The following is a 16,264-nucleotide window of genomic DNA, read 5'->3' as shown; positions in this document are numbered from 1 at the left end:
AATCGCCACAATCTCAGGCTACATTGAACTCTGTAGGCCACCGATAAATATTGCGGGATAATGAGTAAACGAATTCAACGAGTTTCCTATTTTGGTATTCTATATTTTTTCATACACCTAAACGATCGTAAACATTTGTTGTCAAGATTTACGTTTCTTCGAGGTCTGTGAAAATAGAGCAAATTGTTACTTAAAAGACAACAACAAATGTGTAGGGCAATTCTGCAGTAACAGCAATGTCATTCCTAATGCGTACAAACAGTACTGAGACTTTCAAACGAATAATAACTTCAGCAATAAAAATTGTCCAGGTTAATTATGGAAGATATAGAAGGATACGAACCACATATCACTCAAGAGTTGATAGACCGTGGCCATGCAAGACGTATGGGCCACTTGGAAAACTACTTTGCTGTTTTGAGTAGGCAGAAAATGTACTCGAATTTTACTGTTTACGCGGAATTGAATAAAGGTGTTAATAAGAGACAACTAATGCTTGTCTTGAAAGTATTACTTCAAAAATACTCAACTCTTGCGCATACAATCATTCCTAAGCATTATCCTCATCATGAAGCGTACTACTCTAGCGAAGAGTACCTTAGTAAACCTTTTCCACAGCATGATTTCATAAAGGTGATTTCTCATCTTGAATTCGATGACTTGATTATGAATAATCAACCAGAATACAGAGAAGTCATGGAGAAAATCTCAGAACAGTTCAAAAAGGATGATTTCAAAGTCACCAATAGGTTAATCGAATTGATTAGCCCTGTAATCATACCTCTGGGTAATCCGAAGAGGCCTAATTGGAGATTGATTTGTTTACCAGGTAAGGATACTGATGGGTTTGAAACGTGGAAAAACTTCGTTTATGTCACTAACCACTGCGGCTCCGACGGTGTCAGTGGATCGAATTTTTTCAAAGATTTAGCTCTACTCTTTTGTAAAATCGAAGAAAAAGGGTTTGATTATGATGAAGAGTTCATCGAAGATCAAGTCATCATTGACTATGATCGAGACTACACTGAAATTTCTAAATTGCCAAAACCGATTACGGATCGTATTGACTACAAGCCAGCATTGACTTCATTACCCAAATTCTTTTTAACAACCTTCATTTATGAACATTGTAATTTTAAAACCTCCAGCGAATCTACACTTACAGCTAGATATAGCCCCTCTAGTAATGCTAATGCTAGTTACAATTACTTGTTGCATTTCAGTACTAAGCAAGTAGAACAAATCAGAGCTCAGATCAAGAAAAATGTTCACGATGGGTGCACCCTAACACCCTTCATTCAAGCGTGCTTTCTTGTAGCCCTGTATAGACTGGATAAGCTGTTCACAAAATCTCTTCTCGAGTATGGGTTCGATGTGGCTATTCCAAGCAACGCAAGAAGGTTTTTACCAAACGATGAAGAGTTAAGAGATTCTTATAAATACGGCTCCAACGTTGGAGGTTCGCATTACGCCTATCTAATCTCCTCATTCGACATTCCCGAAGGTGACAATGACAAGTTTTGGAGTCTTGTCGAATACTACTATGACCGCTTTTTAGAATCGTACGACAACGGTGACCACTTGATTGGTCTGGGGGTCCTACAACTTGATTTTATCGTTGAAAACAAGAATATAGACAGCCTTCTTGCCAACTCTTATTTGCACCAGCAAAGAGGCGGTGCAATCATCAGTAATACAGGACTTGTCTCGCAAGATACGACCAAGCCGTACTACGTTCGGGATTTAATCTTCTCGCAGTCTGCAGGCGCCTTGAGATTTGCGTTCGGCCTAAACGTTTGCTCCACAAACGTGAATGGTATGAACATGGACATGAGCGTGGTTCAGGGCACTCTACGGGATCGTGGCGAATGGGAATCGTTCTGCAAGCTCTTCTACCAAACCATCGGCGAATTTGCGTCGCTTTAATGCGATACTGCCGTAGCGGGCCTTCGTATAGCTCGGCCGAGCTCGTACAAAAGGCAAGCAGTGTATCGGACAGAGCTGATATAACACAATACGCTCGTAGTCGATGCATGCCGTGGCTGCTCTCGGTCGGGTATAAGTCTTAGACAATAGTCTTACCTCGCATGTATAATAAATCTTTTGTATTTAATCTATTATATGTTTCTATGCTTTTTTTTCCTATTGTTGTTTGCTTTTCCTTTTCCTTATTTCTTTCTAGCTTCTAATTTTCTTTCTTTTTTTTTTTTTTTTCATTGAAAATTATATATATATATATATATCAGAACAATTGTCCAGTATTGAACAATACAGGTTATTTCGAACAATTGAAAAAAAAAAATCACAGAAAAACATATCGAGAAAAGGGTCATGTCTGCTGTTAACGTTGCACCTGAATTGATTAATGCCGACAACACAATTACCTACGATGCGATTGTCATCGGTGCTGGTGTTATCGGTCCATGTGTTGCTACTGGTCTAGCAAGAAAGGGTAAGAAAGTTCTTATCGTAGAACGTGACTGGGCTATGCCTGATAGAATTGTTGGTGAATTGATGCAACCAGGTGGTGTTAGAGCATTGAGAAGTCTGGGTATGATTCAATCTATCAACAACATCGAAGCATATCCTGTTACCGGTTATACCGTCTTTTTCAACGGCGAACAAGTTGATATTCCATACCCTTACAAGGCCGATATCCCTAAAGTTGAAAAATTGAAGGACTTGGTCAAAGATGGTAATGACAAGGTCTTGGAAGACAGCACTATTCACATCAAGGATTACGAAGATGATGAAAGAGAAAGGGGTGTTGCTTTTGTTCATGGTAGATTCTTGAACAACTTGAGAAACATTACTGCTCAAGAGCCAAATGTTACTAGAGTGCAAGGTAACTGTATTGAGATATTGAAGGATGAAAAGAATGAGGTTGTTGGTGCCAAGGTTGACATTGATGGCCGTGGCAAGGTGGAATTCAAAGCCCACTTGACATTTATCTGTGACGGTATCTTTTCACGTTTCAGAAAGGAATTGCACCCAGACCATGTTCCAACTGTCGGTTCTTCGTTTGTCGGTATGTCTTTGTTCAATGCTAAGAATCCTGCTCCTATGCACGGTCACGTTATTCTTGGTAGTGATCATATGCCAATCTTGGTTTACCAAATCAGTCCAGAAGAAACAAGAATCCTTTGTGCTTACAACTCTCCAAAGGTCCCAGCTGATATCAAGAGTTGGATGATTAAGGATGTCCAACCTTTCATTCCAAAGAGTCTACGTCCTTCATTTGATGAAGCCGTCAGCCAAGGTAAATTTAGAGCTATGCCAAACTCCTACTTGCCAGCTAGACAAAACGACGTCACTGGTATGTGTGTTATCGGTGACGCTCTAAATATGAGACATCCATTGACTGGTGGTGGTATGACTGTCGGTTTGCATGATGTTGTCTTGTTGATTAAGAAAATAGGTGACCTAGACTTCAGCGACCGTGAAAAGGTTTTGGATGAATTACTAGACTACCATTTCGAAAGAAAGAGTTACGATTCCGTTATTAACGTTTTGTCAGTGGCTTTGTATTCTTTGTTCGCTGCTGACAGCGATAACTTGAAGGCATTACAAAAAGGTTGTTTCAAATATTTCCAAAGAGGTGGCGATTGTGTCAACAAACCCGTTGAATTTCTGTCTGGTGTCTTGCCAAAGCCTTTGCAATTGACCAGGGTTTTCTTCGCTGTCGCTTTTTACACCATTTACTTGAACATGGAAGAACGTGGTTTCTTGGGATTACCAATGGCTTTATTGGAAGGTATTATGATTTTGATCACAGCTATTAGAGTATTCACCCCATTTTTGTTTGGTGAGTTGATTGGTTAACTACAGCTTATAAGGGAGAGAGGATAGGAACCGTCAAACATTAAGCTGCACCTTTTTTTTTTATTACAGAAGTCGGCTTGGAAGGCTTGTATAGTACATTACGATAAACACATCTTATTTTTATTTATTACTTATTTATTTTACATATTTTCAAAAAAATTCACATATCATTTATTATTAACCGAAGTGTTTTATACTTTTTGTTCTTTCCTTAAAAATGCCTCCAACAGAAAAGGAAAAATGGCTTGATATGCTTCAAAATATGCATTGAGATTCATATTCGGTTATCAATTAACGATATTACTTCCTTAAGTGATATTAAATCAAGCTTGCCGGATTCTGCAGTCAGAATTATACATAATAGTATTTGTGCTCTCGTAAATCCTTTCAGAATTACACCATAGTAGTCTTTGTGAATGTTCTACTTATTAGAATAGATTATTGCTAGTTTATCTCACTTTTCATTCCCCATATCCCTTTTTTTGCTCATCCCCCGGGGTATTTTATCAAGATAAAATTTTATATACATGCAGTGCGCGATAACTCCTAGAGAGGCAGTAATAGCAAAACAAAGACAGTATAAGCATTATTTGGGTATGGAAAGACCATTGTGGGTACGTTGGTTGAAAGTCTATGCAATTGGTGGCGCTATTATTGGAAGCGGGTTTCTGCTTTTCAAGTACACAACGCCAACAGATCAACAGTTAATCAGCCAGCTTTCCCCAGAATTACGTTTACAATATGAGAGGGAGAAAAAACTACGTCAGTCGGAGCAGCAGGCTTTGATGAAAATTGTTAAGGAAACTTCTCAAAGTGACGATCCAATTTGGAAGACGGGCCCCCTTCAATCACCTTGGGAAAGGAACGGTGATAACGTTCAAAGCAGAGATCACTTTGCTAAGGTGAGGGCGGAGGAGGTGCAAAAAGAAGAGTTGGCTAGGATCAGAAATGAACTGTCTCAGCTAAGATCTGAAACGGAGGAGAAAACAAAGGAAATAGTCCAGGATAAGCAGGTTAAAAGCTGGTGGCGCTTCTGGTAGATGGGTCGGGTCACTCAATTAGGAAGGGCAGCTTGAACTTTTGCATCCTAAAACATACGTCTGTGTCATTTATGATATATTATTTATTTGTACACTGTAAATAGGTTTAAAAATATAACTTCATACTTATTTTTAGCTATTTTAGTTCCCATACTTGGGGATGGAAAAAACATTGCGCAAGCCCGGAATCGAACCGGGGGCCCAACGATGGCAACGTTGGATTTTACCACTAAACCACTTGCGCTTGTTATTTATATGAGATTATTGCATCATGCAATGGGGTAATGTCAAGGTTCTTGACAATCCTAATATAAACAGTCTTAGGGAAGTAACCAGTTGTCAAAACGGTTTATCAGCTTGATTCACGGGATCTTACTTATCCTATATATTATATAAAATATGGATCATACTAAATGGTGGAAGCGCGGAATCTTGGATCTAAACCAATTGTTCAGATACTTATACGTTAGAGTAGGTTAGCTAAGGAAGGCAGAGTTTTATTTTCATGTTGCTCATTCTGTTCGTTTTGCTGTAAGGTTGTTTCATATGTGTTTTATGAACGTTTAGGATGATGTATTGTCATACTGAGGTATCCCATTCTGAGATACAACAGAGAAGGTTCCTTTATACTTACTACACTAGGTACCACTATTATAATTTCGAGATTTCATTGTCATTCGGGTTTATTTATTCATTTGAAGCCCAGAATGACAATTTTTATGAACGGAGCTCTTCAAATTACATTATAAAAGTATATACGAATATACCATGAAAGTAACACCTTCCGGTTCTCACTAAAAAACCTATTTTCAGCATTTATTTCTACTACAAGGAAAATGAGTCCGTTTAGTCATGCAAAATCTCTGCTCCGTACTACAGTTCTCGATGCTGATCTTGTTTTTTCATGTTTCTTTAAAATCTATTCATTTATACTATTTCGCGAATAAAGAAACTACATCTTCATCATCAATCCTGTGGTTTAAGCCGCACTTCTGAGGAGAATGTTTGGCAGAAGAACCCCAAACCAATGCGTATTTGAACTTATCTTTGAAATCCCTGTGGATACCATGACATAAGTCACCAATAGTGGAATTATTTCTTACCACTAGAGGATCATCAAATACTGGTCTAACACCTCTCTTCTTTGTATACACACGACTCAAGTTCAGCTGGTACCAAATTTCTTCAACGACGTCTTGTAATCCCAAATCCATTTCACAGGACATAACAACGGTGTTTGGCTCTCTGGCAAGTTTATCCACCTCTTCTAATGATACTGCATCTATCTTATTATACACATAAAGACATTTGACATAATTTCTATGTTGTTCGTTAATAACATCGATAAAATCATCAATCGTACATTGGTCATCTCTTACCAGAACTTCTGCATTATGGATACGATAATCTCTCAAGATCATTTTGATTGCCTGTTCGGTTAAATTGGTCTTTGGAGGGGAGGTAAACGTAACTTTCACGCCACCAGTTTCTTTTTTCTTATAGTAAATATTTGGTTTCTCTTTATTAAGCCTGATGCCTACATTTTCCAGCTCCTTCTCCAAAGATGCTCTTTGATGTTCACTCTTTGTGGCATCTAAAACCATTAATACTAGATCTGCGGTCCTTGCTGTTGCAACAACTTGCCTACCACGACCTTTACCCTGCGAAGCACCATAAATAATACCTGGAAGATCCACAATTTGGATTTCTGCACCTTGGTACTTCAATACACCAGGAACGGATGTCAATGTCGTGAAAGCATAATGAGCGATCTCAGACTTGGTGGTGGTAATTTTACCCAATAAGGAGGACTTACCGACGGAGGGGTAACCTATTAAAACTACTCTAGCGTCACCTGATTTTGCCACTTCAAAACCAGACCCTCCTCCACCACCACTACCAGCTTCATCAGCTAGCAGTTGTTGTCTGTATCTAGCCAATTTCCCCTTCAAAAGACCCAGATGATGTTCTGTGGCCTTATTTTTTTGGGTTCTGGCCATTTCTTCTTCGATGGCTTTGATTTTGTCGATAATACCCATTTTGTAGTGCTTGTTACGTTAGTTTTGATAATGCGTATCTCGTTAGTACTTGTTCAATTCCAATATCAACAGCTTCAATATTGTACGACTTTTATAACTGGGTTTAAATCTCATCGCTATTATCACGAAAATTTTCACTTCGGGTAACCATTGATTATTTTGCTATTTGAGTGAGGTAACTACGTGACACGAACCAAGTCATCTTATAACAGCTACAAATTGGACGGGAAGTACTGCAAGACAACTATTAGTCCCTCTCGAGATGTCTTTCTACAATACTAGTAACAATGCTAATAATGGCGGTGGCTTTTATCAGCCTTCTGCACAATTTGCCGTTCCCCAAGGGTCAATGAGTTTTCAAAATACCGTCGGTTCTTCTAATACTGGCAACGATAACAATTTGGGTGTTGCCCCCGACCCTTTGCCTGTAGGTATTTTACATGCTCTTTCAACTAAGGGATATCCACATGAACCTCCATTACTGGAGGAAATTGGAATAAATTTCGATCATATCATAACGAAAACTAAAATGGTTCTTATACCAATACGTTTTGGTAGTGGTGTGCCACAAGAAATTCTAAACGATTCAGATTTGGCTGGGCCTTTGATATTCTTTTTGTTATTCGGACTTTTTCTATTGATGGCTGGAAAGGTTCATTTTGGATATATCTATGGTGTCGCTTTGTTTGGTACCATTTCTTTGCACAATCTATCGAAATTAATGAGCAATAACGATACTTCCACTCAAACGAACCTACAATTTTTCAATACAGCGTCCATCTTAGGATACTGCTTTTTGCCTCTGTGTTTCCTTTCTTTACTGGGCATTTTCCATGGTTTGAACAACACTACAGGTTATGTTGTATCAGTACTATTTGTAATTTGGAGTACTTGGACCTCGTCTGGATTTTTAAATTCTTTGCTCCAATTGCAAAATGCAAGATTGCTAATTGCCTACCCACTGTTGATTTTCTACAGTGTTTTTGCCCTCATGGTAATTTTTGTCTGAAGGGAATTGGCTTAGGGGCGATATTTGTATATATGTTTTTCTGAACTATGTTTGAATAAAGAGTGTATACAGCATTACATAATCACACTTACTTCCTTGTATAGTGCAAGCAATACCAGTACTAGGCAACATTGGATTACGAAGTGCCTTCTCTTTCTTTAAAAACTAAAACGTAGTCCAATGGTGGTTTCAAACAAATAAATCCGCACAACTGTGAAAAAAGAATGTAAATTTTAATGTTACTATTCTCCAGAGGTAAATAAGGAAAGCATAGGTTTTGATCGAAAGAAAACATGCAATGTCGATCAATTGTGCATCGTCTGTACTCTAAGGTCTCCCACGTAACGACGCCAATTTTCTATCCCAATGCCAAACCGCACCTCGGCCATCTTTACTCCAGCTTATTAAGTGACGTTTACCATCGATGGCAATTATTTAAAGGTAATCTATCCTTCTTTACCACAGGTACTGATGAACATGGATTGAAAATCCAGTGTGCTAGTGAAAGCAATGGCTTCGATCAGCCAAAAAAGTTCGTCGATAAGCTATACCCAGAGTTTGTTCAATTAGACAAAATATATGGCATTAATTATACAAGATTTATAAGGACTACGGATCCTGACCACATTGAAAACGTGATGAAATTATGGGAACTTTGTTTGAAAAATGGCTATATTTACATGGGCGAACATAAGGGTTGGTATTCCATTTCTGATGAAACATTCTATCCTGAATCCAAGGTTATTAAAGACCCCAAAAATGATGGTAAGTATCTGAATACAGAATCGAAAAACGAAGTAGTTTATCAGTCAGAGACAAATTACTTCTTTAGGCTATCCTTATTTAACAAGAAAATAGTTGACCATATAAGAAAGAATCCAGATTTCATTTTTCCTGCTTCTAAAAGAGACCAAATTCTAAAAGAACTAGAAACCGGTGGGACATTGCCAGATTTATCGATATCGAGACCCTCTGCGAGACTTAAATGGGGTATACCGACTCCTAATGATCCGTCCCAAAAAGTTTATGTGTGGTTTGATGCCTTGTGTAACTACCTCTCCTCCATCGGTGGCATACCGTCCATCTTGAGTAATGCTACTGAAGTAGTTTCAAGACATTATAGCGACAAATCAAACGTAAAAGGCCAATTGTTAATACCATACCCAAAAGAAGTGCAGCGAAACACCATTCACGTGATAGGAAAGGATATCGCGAAATTCCATACCGTATATTGGCCTTCTTTTTTACTGGCTGCTGGACTGCCTTTACCAAGACAAATTGTTGTTCATGGACACTGGCTCTGCAATGGAATGAAAATGTCCAAAAGTTTGGGTAATGTTGTAGATCCGATTGATATGGCACGTTATTATGGAGCCGATATTGTGCGTTGGTTCTTGTTAGAAAATTCTAAACTGGAAGAGGACGGCGATTTTCAAGAAGCCAAATTATACGAGACAAGAGAGCTTTTAGTATCCAAATGGGGCAATCTGATTAACAGATGTTGTGGCTCGAAATTCAATATTGAAAGAGCTGTTATGAAATTTAGCGACAAGGCAAATTTTCAATTTCAGGAGATTTTCCAAAATGAACCAATAGTCTCCGAACGAATTGAGAATCTGGCTAAACTACTCAACAAATCACAAGAGGTTTTTGACGAAAAAATAGCCATATTCCAGTATCCTCAACTGCTAAGGCATGTTTGGAGTATTATCAACGATGCAAATACTTTGGTTCAAAATAGTAAACCTTGGGAGAGGGAATTAGATCAACAAGACAATATAATATTTTTGGCTATGGAAACGTCTAGAATCCTCTCCATTTTATGCCAATCCATTATACCATCTCTCTCACAAAGTTTCCTAGATCGTATTGATGTTTCAAAGGAGAAAAGGACTATAAATTATGCTAGATTGGGTTCCGATAAAACATATGGAAAGCAATCTAACAAGAAAGGCCGAGAAGTACCTTTGAAAAAAATTCCATTCAGGTTGCAAGAGGAACAAACGAATATGAGGTCATGAAAAAGGTACTTACTGCACTGTAAATATTAACTTAAGTATTATATCGTATTTTCTGCAAGAGGACTAGGAATATAGTTTCTTTTGTTACTAATAAAAATGCATATTTTTCATAGGAAATTTCCTGGTATGAAACCATTGCTTTCATTATCAACGATGACTTGTTTGTACACGCTATAGTCTATAATAAAGTCTGAGGGAGATTGTTCATGTTTTTTTTTTTTTTCCATTTTGGTAACCACTAACTACAGCCAATTTTTCGGCGGCTTCATAGCCCAGCAAAATCTTTATTCATCATTTCCCGTAAAGTATGATATTCCCATGTTACATTTCCTGTACTCTTGGCATTTTCATCGCTAACACTAATTGTTCTCTTGATCCGTTCAATTTTCTTTGGGTCGTCTACTTTAATACGGATTCTCTTCAATTCATTCACATTTGATGTGTGTCCTATACTCATCCCGACTTTGACTAACGTTTCAATGCGTTCTGAAGAGTTTTTCACAAGGTCGGAATCAAACATGAAGTTGTTGTGCGGGATAATGATTATTATAGTAGAACCTCCAAATTTAAAATAGCCCAGCTCCTGTCCACTCTCAACTACATCGTTTTCTTTGCAGGTCAATAGTATGGATCCAACCATCATTGCACCAATAGGTATGTACAGTAGTTTGCCAAATTGAGGAGAATCGATGGGGATAATAACTCTGATATTTTCACCAAAGACGTCTAACTCACTACGAACGGCCATTGGATTTACAGTATAATACTCTCCATCCACATATACAGGTTTTCCAATCGTACCATTACATGGTGAGTGAAACCGGTGATAATCTTGTGGCGCCAGTCTAAATATACCAATACTGCAGTTATTGTCATTAAATGTTTCCGGATTATAGTTATTGGCTAGTTTCTTAATAGAAAATTTTCTTCCTTTCACCCATATTTCCTTCGATTCTTGTATAGTTGGGAACACTGTGCATCTTGAATCTGCTGGTGAAAACAATATTTCTTTATTATTACTTTCAGGCAGCCGGCTTCCTGGTTTTAGTTTCCTGTAAAAAAATTCATTGAATGTTTTAAAATCTTTATCTCGGCATTGTGAAAGGTCTAGCGAGTGAAACTTTATGAAAGGTTCAATTTGTTTGGCAGATGCAGTGCTGTCAAATTTTTTGCCTTGCCTGATTGATAAAGTCTTCAAGAGGGATCTAAATTTTTTAGACTCGGGACTTTTACCATTGTATATAATCCTCATTCCCAACTTTACGTGTGCGCTTATTTTTTCCTCAATAATTATCCCTGTGTCTCGGTCTTGAACCAAGATGTTTGCATTGTTAGATCCCAAAGCATATTTACCATAAGTTAATTTTATCAAAACCTTAGAGAACCATCTCTTGGATGCAAATGCAGATGAGACGTACGACGGCTTTAAAGTTTTGTGTTCTTTTGAAAACGTACATATGGCAAAATGGGTTATCAAGTCATTTTCTAGAACCAGTTTAGAACGTCTAGCATTTCTAGTTGGTTTGCATGAACGCATGCATCTAGGACATGTCCAGATGCGTTTAAAATTAGTGGATTTTCTCCATGACTGTAGCCCTTCAACTAATTGTGATCTAGTAATGCTCTGGCCGGCCCAAGCAGATTTATTGAAATGCTGAAAGAGTTCAAAAGAATCGGCCATCGTGAATGAACCAAGACGTTCAAGATAGAGCATTACTTGAATAATGTCGAGTCTCTCTAAGTTGACTGATGTGTCAACAGCTTCTTTCCAAAAGCTCTTTTTTAAGAACGGATATGAAACATATTTGAAGCTCGAATATAATACCGGTTGCTTAGGAGCATGTGCTGGCTCAACAGTGAGATCCAATGGTATCTCATAAGGTATCCATTCGTTTTCATGTTGTTGCTGTTGCAGCATATCAAACCAAGCCAGTTCGCATTTTGCAACGTCATCATTGAATGAAAATGAGTCTTTATCAACAACTTTGATACTGAAAGCAAAATTCGTTTCATGGGGAAAAACTTCGAAAGCGGCATATTCATTAAATTCTGGGTTTAAAGTATGTTTTCTCCAAGATGTCTTGAATACTCTTCTACCAAACGAAATAACGATAAATGGATCCATTTCATAATTAGTCTTGGACAACCGATTCCTTAATGCAGGTAAATTTTTGATAGCCCCAATATGCATAAATACTACCCCCATCGCATGTTCCTTTTTCGATATAAAAAAGTTACTTTTTGCTCTTCTGTATAAGTAATTTGCATATGATTTATTATGTTTACCCCTTTGCAGGTGTAAAAGCCGACTCCCAATGTATTCTTTTGATTGAAAATCAGAATCTTCACGCTCATCCTCATTATATATATCAAACTCCTCATCACTTTCCTGTTGGTTTTCAGATTCTTCGTCATCCACTGATGTTATGTCATTTTCCGACACTGCAGGTAATTTTGCAACATCTTCTGGTTCTACGATATCATATTCATCTAAAGCTGTTATCATTGAAGATAGACTGATACGGGTATCTTCGTCGATGTCATGCACATTTATGTCTGGCACATTTGGATGATCTGCTTCTTCAAAATCATTTAGAATATCTAGTTCTTCATCATTTAGCGAAACAACCTCAGATATAGAGTCGAATATAGTATCATTGTCTATATCGTACCTCCTCTCCGTACAAATGCTGCCGCTGCTATTCATATCTTCAATAGATTCCTCAGCATCTATTTCATCCTCGGCATTGACCTCTTCATCGTGGGCTAGATCAGTATCGCTATATGGTTTCTCGCGTCGTATTTCATTTCCACTAACAGCTGAACTATTGCTCAACATATCTTCTAGTGGAGGTGGCAAAGAACTAGAAGATCTCATGCGGGCCTTATTTCTATCTATTCTGCCCAAGTAAGTGTTCAACTCATTTCTCCAAGCATTGAAAGCCTGAAAAGTCGGGGTTCTTTTAACGTTACATTCTAGCTTAAATCCAAGCAAAATATCGCCCACTAGAAAGTTGCAGTTCAAGGAATCTTGGTCTTTCCCTCCTTTCATATCGTATAGATGGTACCGCTGAGCTTCAATTGAAAATTTATAGCTCGTCGTGGTGTCCTTCCTCTTGAATAAATCCAGTAATGAAATTTTTGCTTCACCCAAATATAGATAGCTATTAATCCTATTTTTGTGTGTGGACCCGGGACCTGTTGTTGAGAGAGAAGAGGAAGAATGTGAAGGGGCCGGTGTAGCTGAAGATGATACTGAATTAATTGATGTTGAAGTTTGATTACCTTTGGACGTAACATTCAAATTTCTCGACGAATGAGAGTGAGAACTTAGCCCTGAATTTGACAGTGTCGATGAAGATGTATTTGCAGTGGTTGTCCTTGGTCTACTGGGGGTAGTAGGGGGAGCTCCGGTTGGTAGGGCGTCGTATACTATAATCCTTAACCATTCAGATGTTGGATTTCTCGGAAGTTTGATCCTCAAGGTTTGATTCCAGTGTGTATTTGAGTTCTTGAGCTTGTTCGTCTTTTGACTATAAAATGTATTAGTGGTAACAAAACATACCGGGTTACAATTGAATGTCTTCAAGGCTTCAATATTTTCAGCTTGAATGACATGAATTTTTAAAATTAGCGTTGGCTTCTTGTTCTTGCCTCGCTTTCTGCCCTTAATAATCCTCATCTTCGTCGTTGGATGCTCCTGAAAATCGAGGATTCTTTACCAATTGATACAGCATCAACCACTTTGGGCTAGTTTTAGCATCAAATTGGAATAGTTGTCATATATAAGAAGAATTCCTTGAAGTAGCACATGCGTTAGGGCTAGGATCTCAAGTTTCCAAGAGTTTGACATGTGCCCTGCTTTTTTGTCTTTCTCCTTCTTCCAAACCTCATTTTAAAGTAACATAACCTTTGTATTTTTCATATTAGCCCTTAGTTTTTTTTTACCCTAAAAAAATTTTTTTTTTTTTCTTTGAGTCGTGAAAGCTTTTTTTTTCCAGTTAAAGACCCCTCAAAATGAAAAACTTGTATAATGTTTAAAATAAAGCTGAATAAGTTGAAACTCAAGTTTATATTTAATAGGTAAAAGAATTTATCAATTGAGCACAAAACCTGCCTATACAGGAAATAATAGAATAGCAAAGAGGAAGTAAAAAGATGGGTAAAAGATTTTCAGAATCCGCCGCAAAGAAAGCAGCTGGCTTAGCAAGAAAAAGAGATCAGGCACATGCTAAACAAAGAGCACAAATGGAGCAGCTAGAAGCGGAGGAAGCTTCTAAATGGGAACAAGGTTCGAGGAAAGAGAATGCCAAAAAATTAGAGGAAGAGCAAAAAAGACAAGAAAAAGCAAGAGCTAAAAAGGAGCGCGATGCGTTGCTAACCGCAGAGGAGGAGCAACTGGGCAAGGGTGGCAAGGGTAAAAGAAAAATGAAATAAATTTGAAGAATCTTAGCCTTATAGCGGCTAATAATTGCATATGATAAAGTCATTCCCACTTTATCTCCATAAACATAAAAACGCAAGACAAATAACGACAATAAAAGTAACAGTGGTAATAATAATACTTCTGTATGAGGATGCTTATCTTTTGCGGGTTGAGTACAAAAATACACATGGTAAGAAATCACTGTTCAACGTTATAAGAATAAAGAGGGACGAGGAAGGATAATGCAAGTGTAGTTTACAGTAAAAAGAATGACTTTATGGTACTAATGGTATGAATAGTTGAAATTATGTACATTAGATTTGCATATGTATGTATATATAGCTTGCTGTCATACAAGAAGATTGATAACAATGATAAAAGTTAATGAAAAATTTACTTTTTTTCTTTCATTAAAAGGCAAATAAATGTTTCTTGTGAAAACTTTATTGACGATTGCTCGAGACAATCAGTGGGCAAAAGGATGATTGTCAAGTATGTCAACTATCAAAGTTATTGAGGTATATACACAGAATGGACTGAGAAAGGTACGGCCCTATTATAACAGAAGATCAGCGTTCGTGAAGGGGCGCTGGTTGGGTAAGTTACTAATAGACGTTCTCGTTAGTGAATTTAAACTTCGCCCAAGAGCTTATTATTTGGACCAAATAAGGAAAGGCACATATAGGTTGATCCGAGATGGTGTGCCGCTGGTACCAGATCATCTCATGACTACCATAATCAAGAATCATGATGTTTTAGAAACAACTACGCATAAGCACGAACCGCCGGTAAAACAATGGTGTAGCCAGGAAGTTGAAGCGGAGGATTTACCTGGCAGAATAGCGGGATTCAATATTGTTTTTGAAGATGAGAGTATCCTCGTCATTGATAAACCCAGTGGTATACCAGTGCATCCAACCGGTCAGTTTTACCAGAACACAATTACTGAATTACTGAAGTTACATGGTGTAGATGCTCTTCCTTGTTATCGGTTAGACAAGATCACATCAGGCTTGTTGATATTGGCCAAGAACAGTCAGAGTGCGGGGGAAATCCAGAAGAGTATTCGTTCAAGAGATATGATTAAGATCTACTTGGCAAGGGTCAAGGGAAGATTTCCTCACTCCGAATTGATATTGGACAATGAAAATGCGGCGGAAACGACTTTTGAGGACACTTCCAAAGTTACAGTGGAAATGACACCCATATATTCTATCGATCCAAAGAGACAGTTTCCAGTTGGTTTATCGACATCGAAGGATGCTATTACCAAGTTCTACCCAATAAGATACTTCTCTCATGCTGATGAAACTGTCGTCGCTTGTAAGCCAATAACTGGAAGAACACACCAAATTCGAATCCATTTAGCTAGGCTCGGTCATCCCATCGTCAACGATAGTGTTTATTGTTCGCATATTACAAAATACCCCGAAAGGCTTAAGTTTATAACTCAGTTTCCTAGATGGGAGAATCAGCAGGATTTAGATGCTGAGGAATTGAAAGTGAGGTTTCAAAAATTTGTCGATGAGACAAAAAATAATTGTCGGACAATGGAAACATTTTGTCCTGAATGTCATACTGTTGATTTAAAGGATCCTGTGCTATCAGACCTAGAATTATGGTTGCATGCTTGGAAGTATGAGGAGATTAATGGCAAATTCAAGTTCAAAACAGATTTACCAAAATGGGCACAATTGGACAATAGTTAAACTTTTTTTTGAGCGAACTTTTTTTGTATATAGTTTAGTTACCATTTCCGTACTTTGGATGTAAATTAAAATTAAAGAGAGACATTATTTTTAGTTGCGAATACATAACAGCGAATGTTCATGGGGAAAAGTTAAAAACCCTATATAAAGCACCACGAAATACACATCGCGAACAGAGCTAATGAGAGTATACACTTG

The 16,264-nt window shown here is 37.8% G+C and overlaps 10 protein-coding genes and 1 non-coding gene across 11 annotated transcripts, besides 2 other annotated features; 7 read left to right on the top strand and 4 right to left on the bottom strand.

Moving 5' to 3' along the window:
• Nucleotides 1-318: 318 nt before the first annotated feature.
• ATF2 (alcohol O-acetyltransferase) lies at nucleotides 319-1,926 on the top strand (the record flags this gene model as incomplete). Its single annotated transcript, NM_001181306.1, has 1 exon — nucleotides 319-1,926. The coding sequence occupies one exon, from the start codon at nucleotides 319-321 to the stop codon at nucleotides 1,924-1,926; it is 1,608 nt and encodes a 535-aa protein (NP_011693.1).
• Nucleotides 1,927-2,331: 405 nt separating this feature from the next.
• ERG1 (squalene monooxygenase) lies at nucleotides 2,332-3,822 on the top strand (the record flags this gene model as incomplete). Its single annotated transcript, NM_001181304.1, has 1 exon — nucleotides 2,332-3,822. One exon carries the CDS (start codon nucleotides 2,332-2,334, stop codon nucleotides 3,820-3,822), a length of 1,491 nt encoding a protein of 496 aa, NP_011691.1.
• A 191-nt stretch (nucleotides 3,823-4,013) lies between these two features.
• YGR174W-A (uncharacterized protein) lies at nucleotides 4,014-4,100 on the bottom strand (the record flags this gene model as incomplete). The annotated part of the gene is made up of 1 exon (NM_001184595.3): nucleotides 4,014-4,100. The coding sequence occupies one exon, from the start codon at nucleotides 4,098-4,100 to the stop codon at nucleotides 4,014-4,016; it is 87 nt and encodes a 28-aa protein (NP_878081.3).
• A 249-nt stretch (nucleotides 4,101-4,349) lies between these two features.
• CBP4 (Cbp4p) lies at nucleotides 4,350-4,862 on the top strand (the record flags this gene model as incomplete). The annotated part of the gene is made up of 1 exon (NM_001181303.3): nucleotides 4,350-4,862. One exon carries the CDS (start codon nucleotides 4,350-4,352, stop codon nucleotides 4,860-4,862), a length of 513 nt encoding a protein of 170 aa, NP_011690.3.
• A 173-nt stretch (nucleotides 4,863-5,035) lies between these two features.
• Nucleotides 5,036-5,106, bottom strand: YNCG0039W. Its single transcript has one exon. It is a non-coding gene; the product is annotated as a tRNA-Gly (tRNA).
• A 46-nt stretch (nucleotides 5,107-5,152) lies between these two features.
• Nucleotides 5,153-5,474: a long terminal repeat (Ty3 LTR).
• Nucleotides 5,475-5,794: 320 nt separating this feature from the next.
• On the bottom strand, nucleotides 5,795-6,901 carry RBG2 (Rbg2p; the record flags this gene model as incomplete). Its single annotated transcript, NM_001181302.1, has 1 exon — nucleotides 5,795-6,901. One exon carries the CDS (start codon nucleotides 6,899-6,901, stop codon nucleotides 5,795-5,797), a length of 1,107 nt encoding a protein of 368 aa, NP_011689.1.
• A 262-nt stretch (nucleotides 6,902-7,163) lies between these two features.
• YIP1 (transporter YIP1) lies at nucleotides 7,164-7,910 on the top strand (the record flags this gene model as incomplete). The annotated part of the gene is made up of 1 exon (NM_001181301.3): nucleotides 7,164-7,910. The coding sequence occupies one exon, from the start codon at nucleotides 7,164-7,166 to the stop codon at nucleotides 7,908-7,910; it is 747 nt and encodes a 248-aa protein (NP_011688.3).
• Nucleotides 7,911-8,203: 293 nt separating this feature from the next.
• Nucleotides 8,204-9,931, top strand: MSM1 (methionine--tRNA ligase MSM1; the record flags this gene model as incomplete). Its single annotated transcript, NM_001181300.1, has 1 exon — nucleotides 8,204-9,931. One exon carries the CDS (start codon nucleotides 8,204-8,206, stop codon nucleotides 9,929-9,931), a length of 1,728 nt encoding a protein of 575 aa, NP_011687.1.
• A 265-nt stretch (nucleotides 9,932-10,196) lies between these two features.
• On the bottom strand, nucleotides 10,197-13,613 carry PSD2 (phosphatidylserine decarboxylase 2; the record flags this gene model as incomplete). Its single annotated transcript, NM_001181299.1, has 1 exon — nucleotides 10,197-13,613. The coding sequence occupies one exon, from the start codon at nucleotides 13,611-13,613 to the stop codon at nucleotides 10,197-10,199; it is 3,417 nt and encodes a 1,138-aa protein (NP_011686.1).
• A 476-nt stretch (nucleotides 13,614-14,089) lies between these two features.
• Nucleotides 14,090-14,368, top strand: LSO2 (Lso2p; the record flags this gene model as incomplete). The annotated part of the gene is made up of 1 exon (NM_001184531.3): nucleotides 14,090-14,368. The coding sequence occupies one exon, from the start codon at nucleotides 14,090-14,092 to the stop codon at nucleotides 14,366-14,368; it is 279 nt and encodes a 92-aa protein (NP_878080.3).
• A 483-nt stretch (nucleotides 14,369-14,851) lies between these two features.
• Nucleotides 14,852-16,066, top strand: PUS6 (pseudouridine synthase PUS6; the record flags this gene model as incomplete). The annotated part of the gene is made up of 1 exon (NM_001181298.3): nucleotides 14,852-16,066. One exon carries the CDS (start codon nucleotides 14,852-14,854, stop codon nucleotides 16,064-16,066), a length of 1,215 nt encoding a protein of 404 aa, NP_011685.3.
• Nucleotides 16,021-16,264: an origin of replication (ARS731; Autonomously Replicating Sequence).

The sequence above is a fragment of the Saccharomyces cerevisiae genome, chromosome VII (genome assembly GCF_000146045.2).
Source record: "Saccharomyces cerevisiae S288C chromosome VII, complete sequence".
Classification (NCBI taxonomy): domain Eukaryota; kingdom Fungi; phylum Ascomycota; class Saccharomycetes; order Saccharomycetales; family Saccharomycetaceae; genus Saccharomyces; species Saccharomyces cerevisiae.
This window is presented reverse-complemented; position numbering and strand designations above follow the sequence as displayed.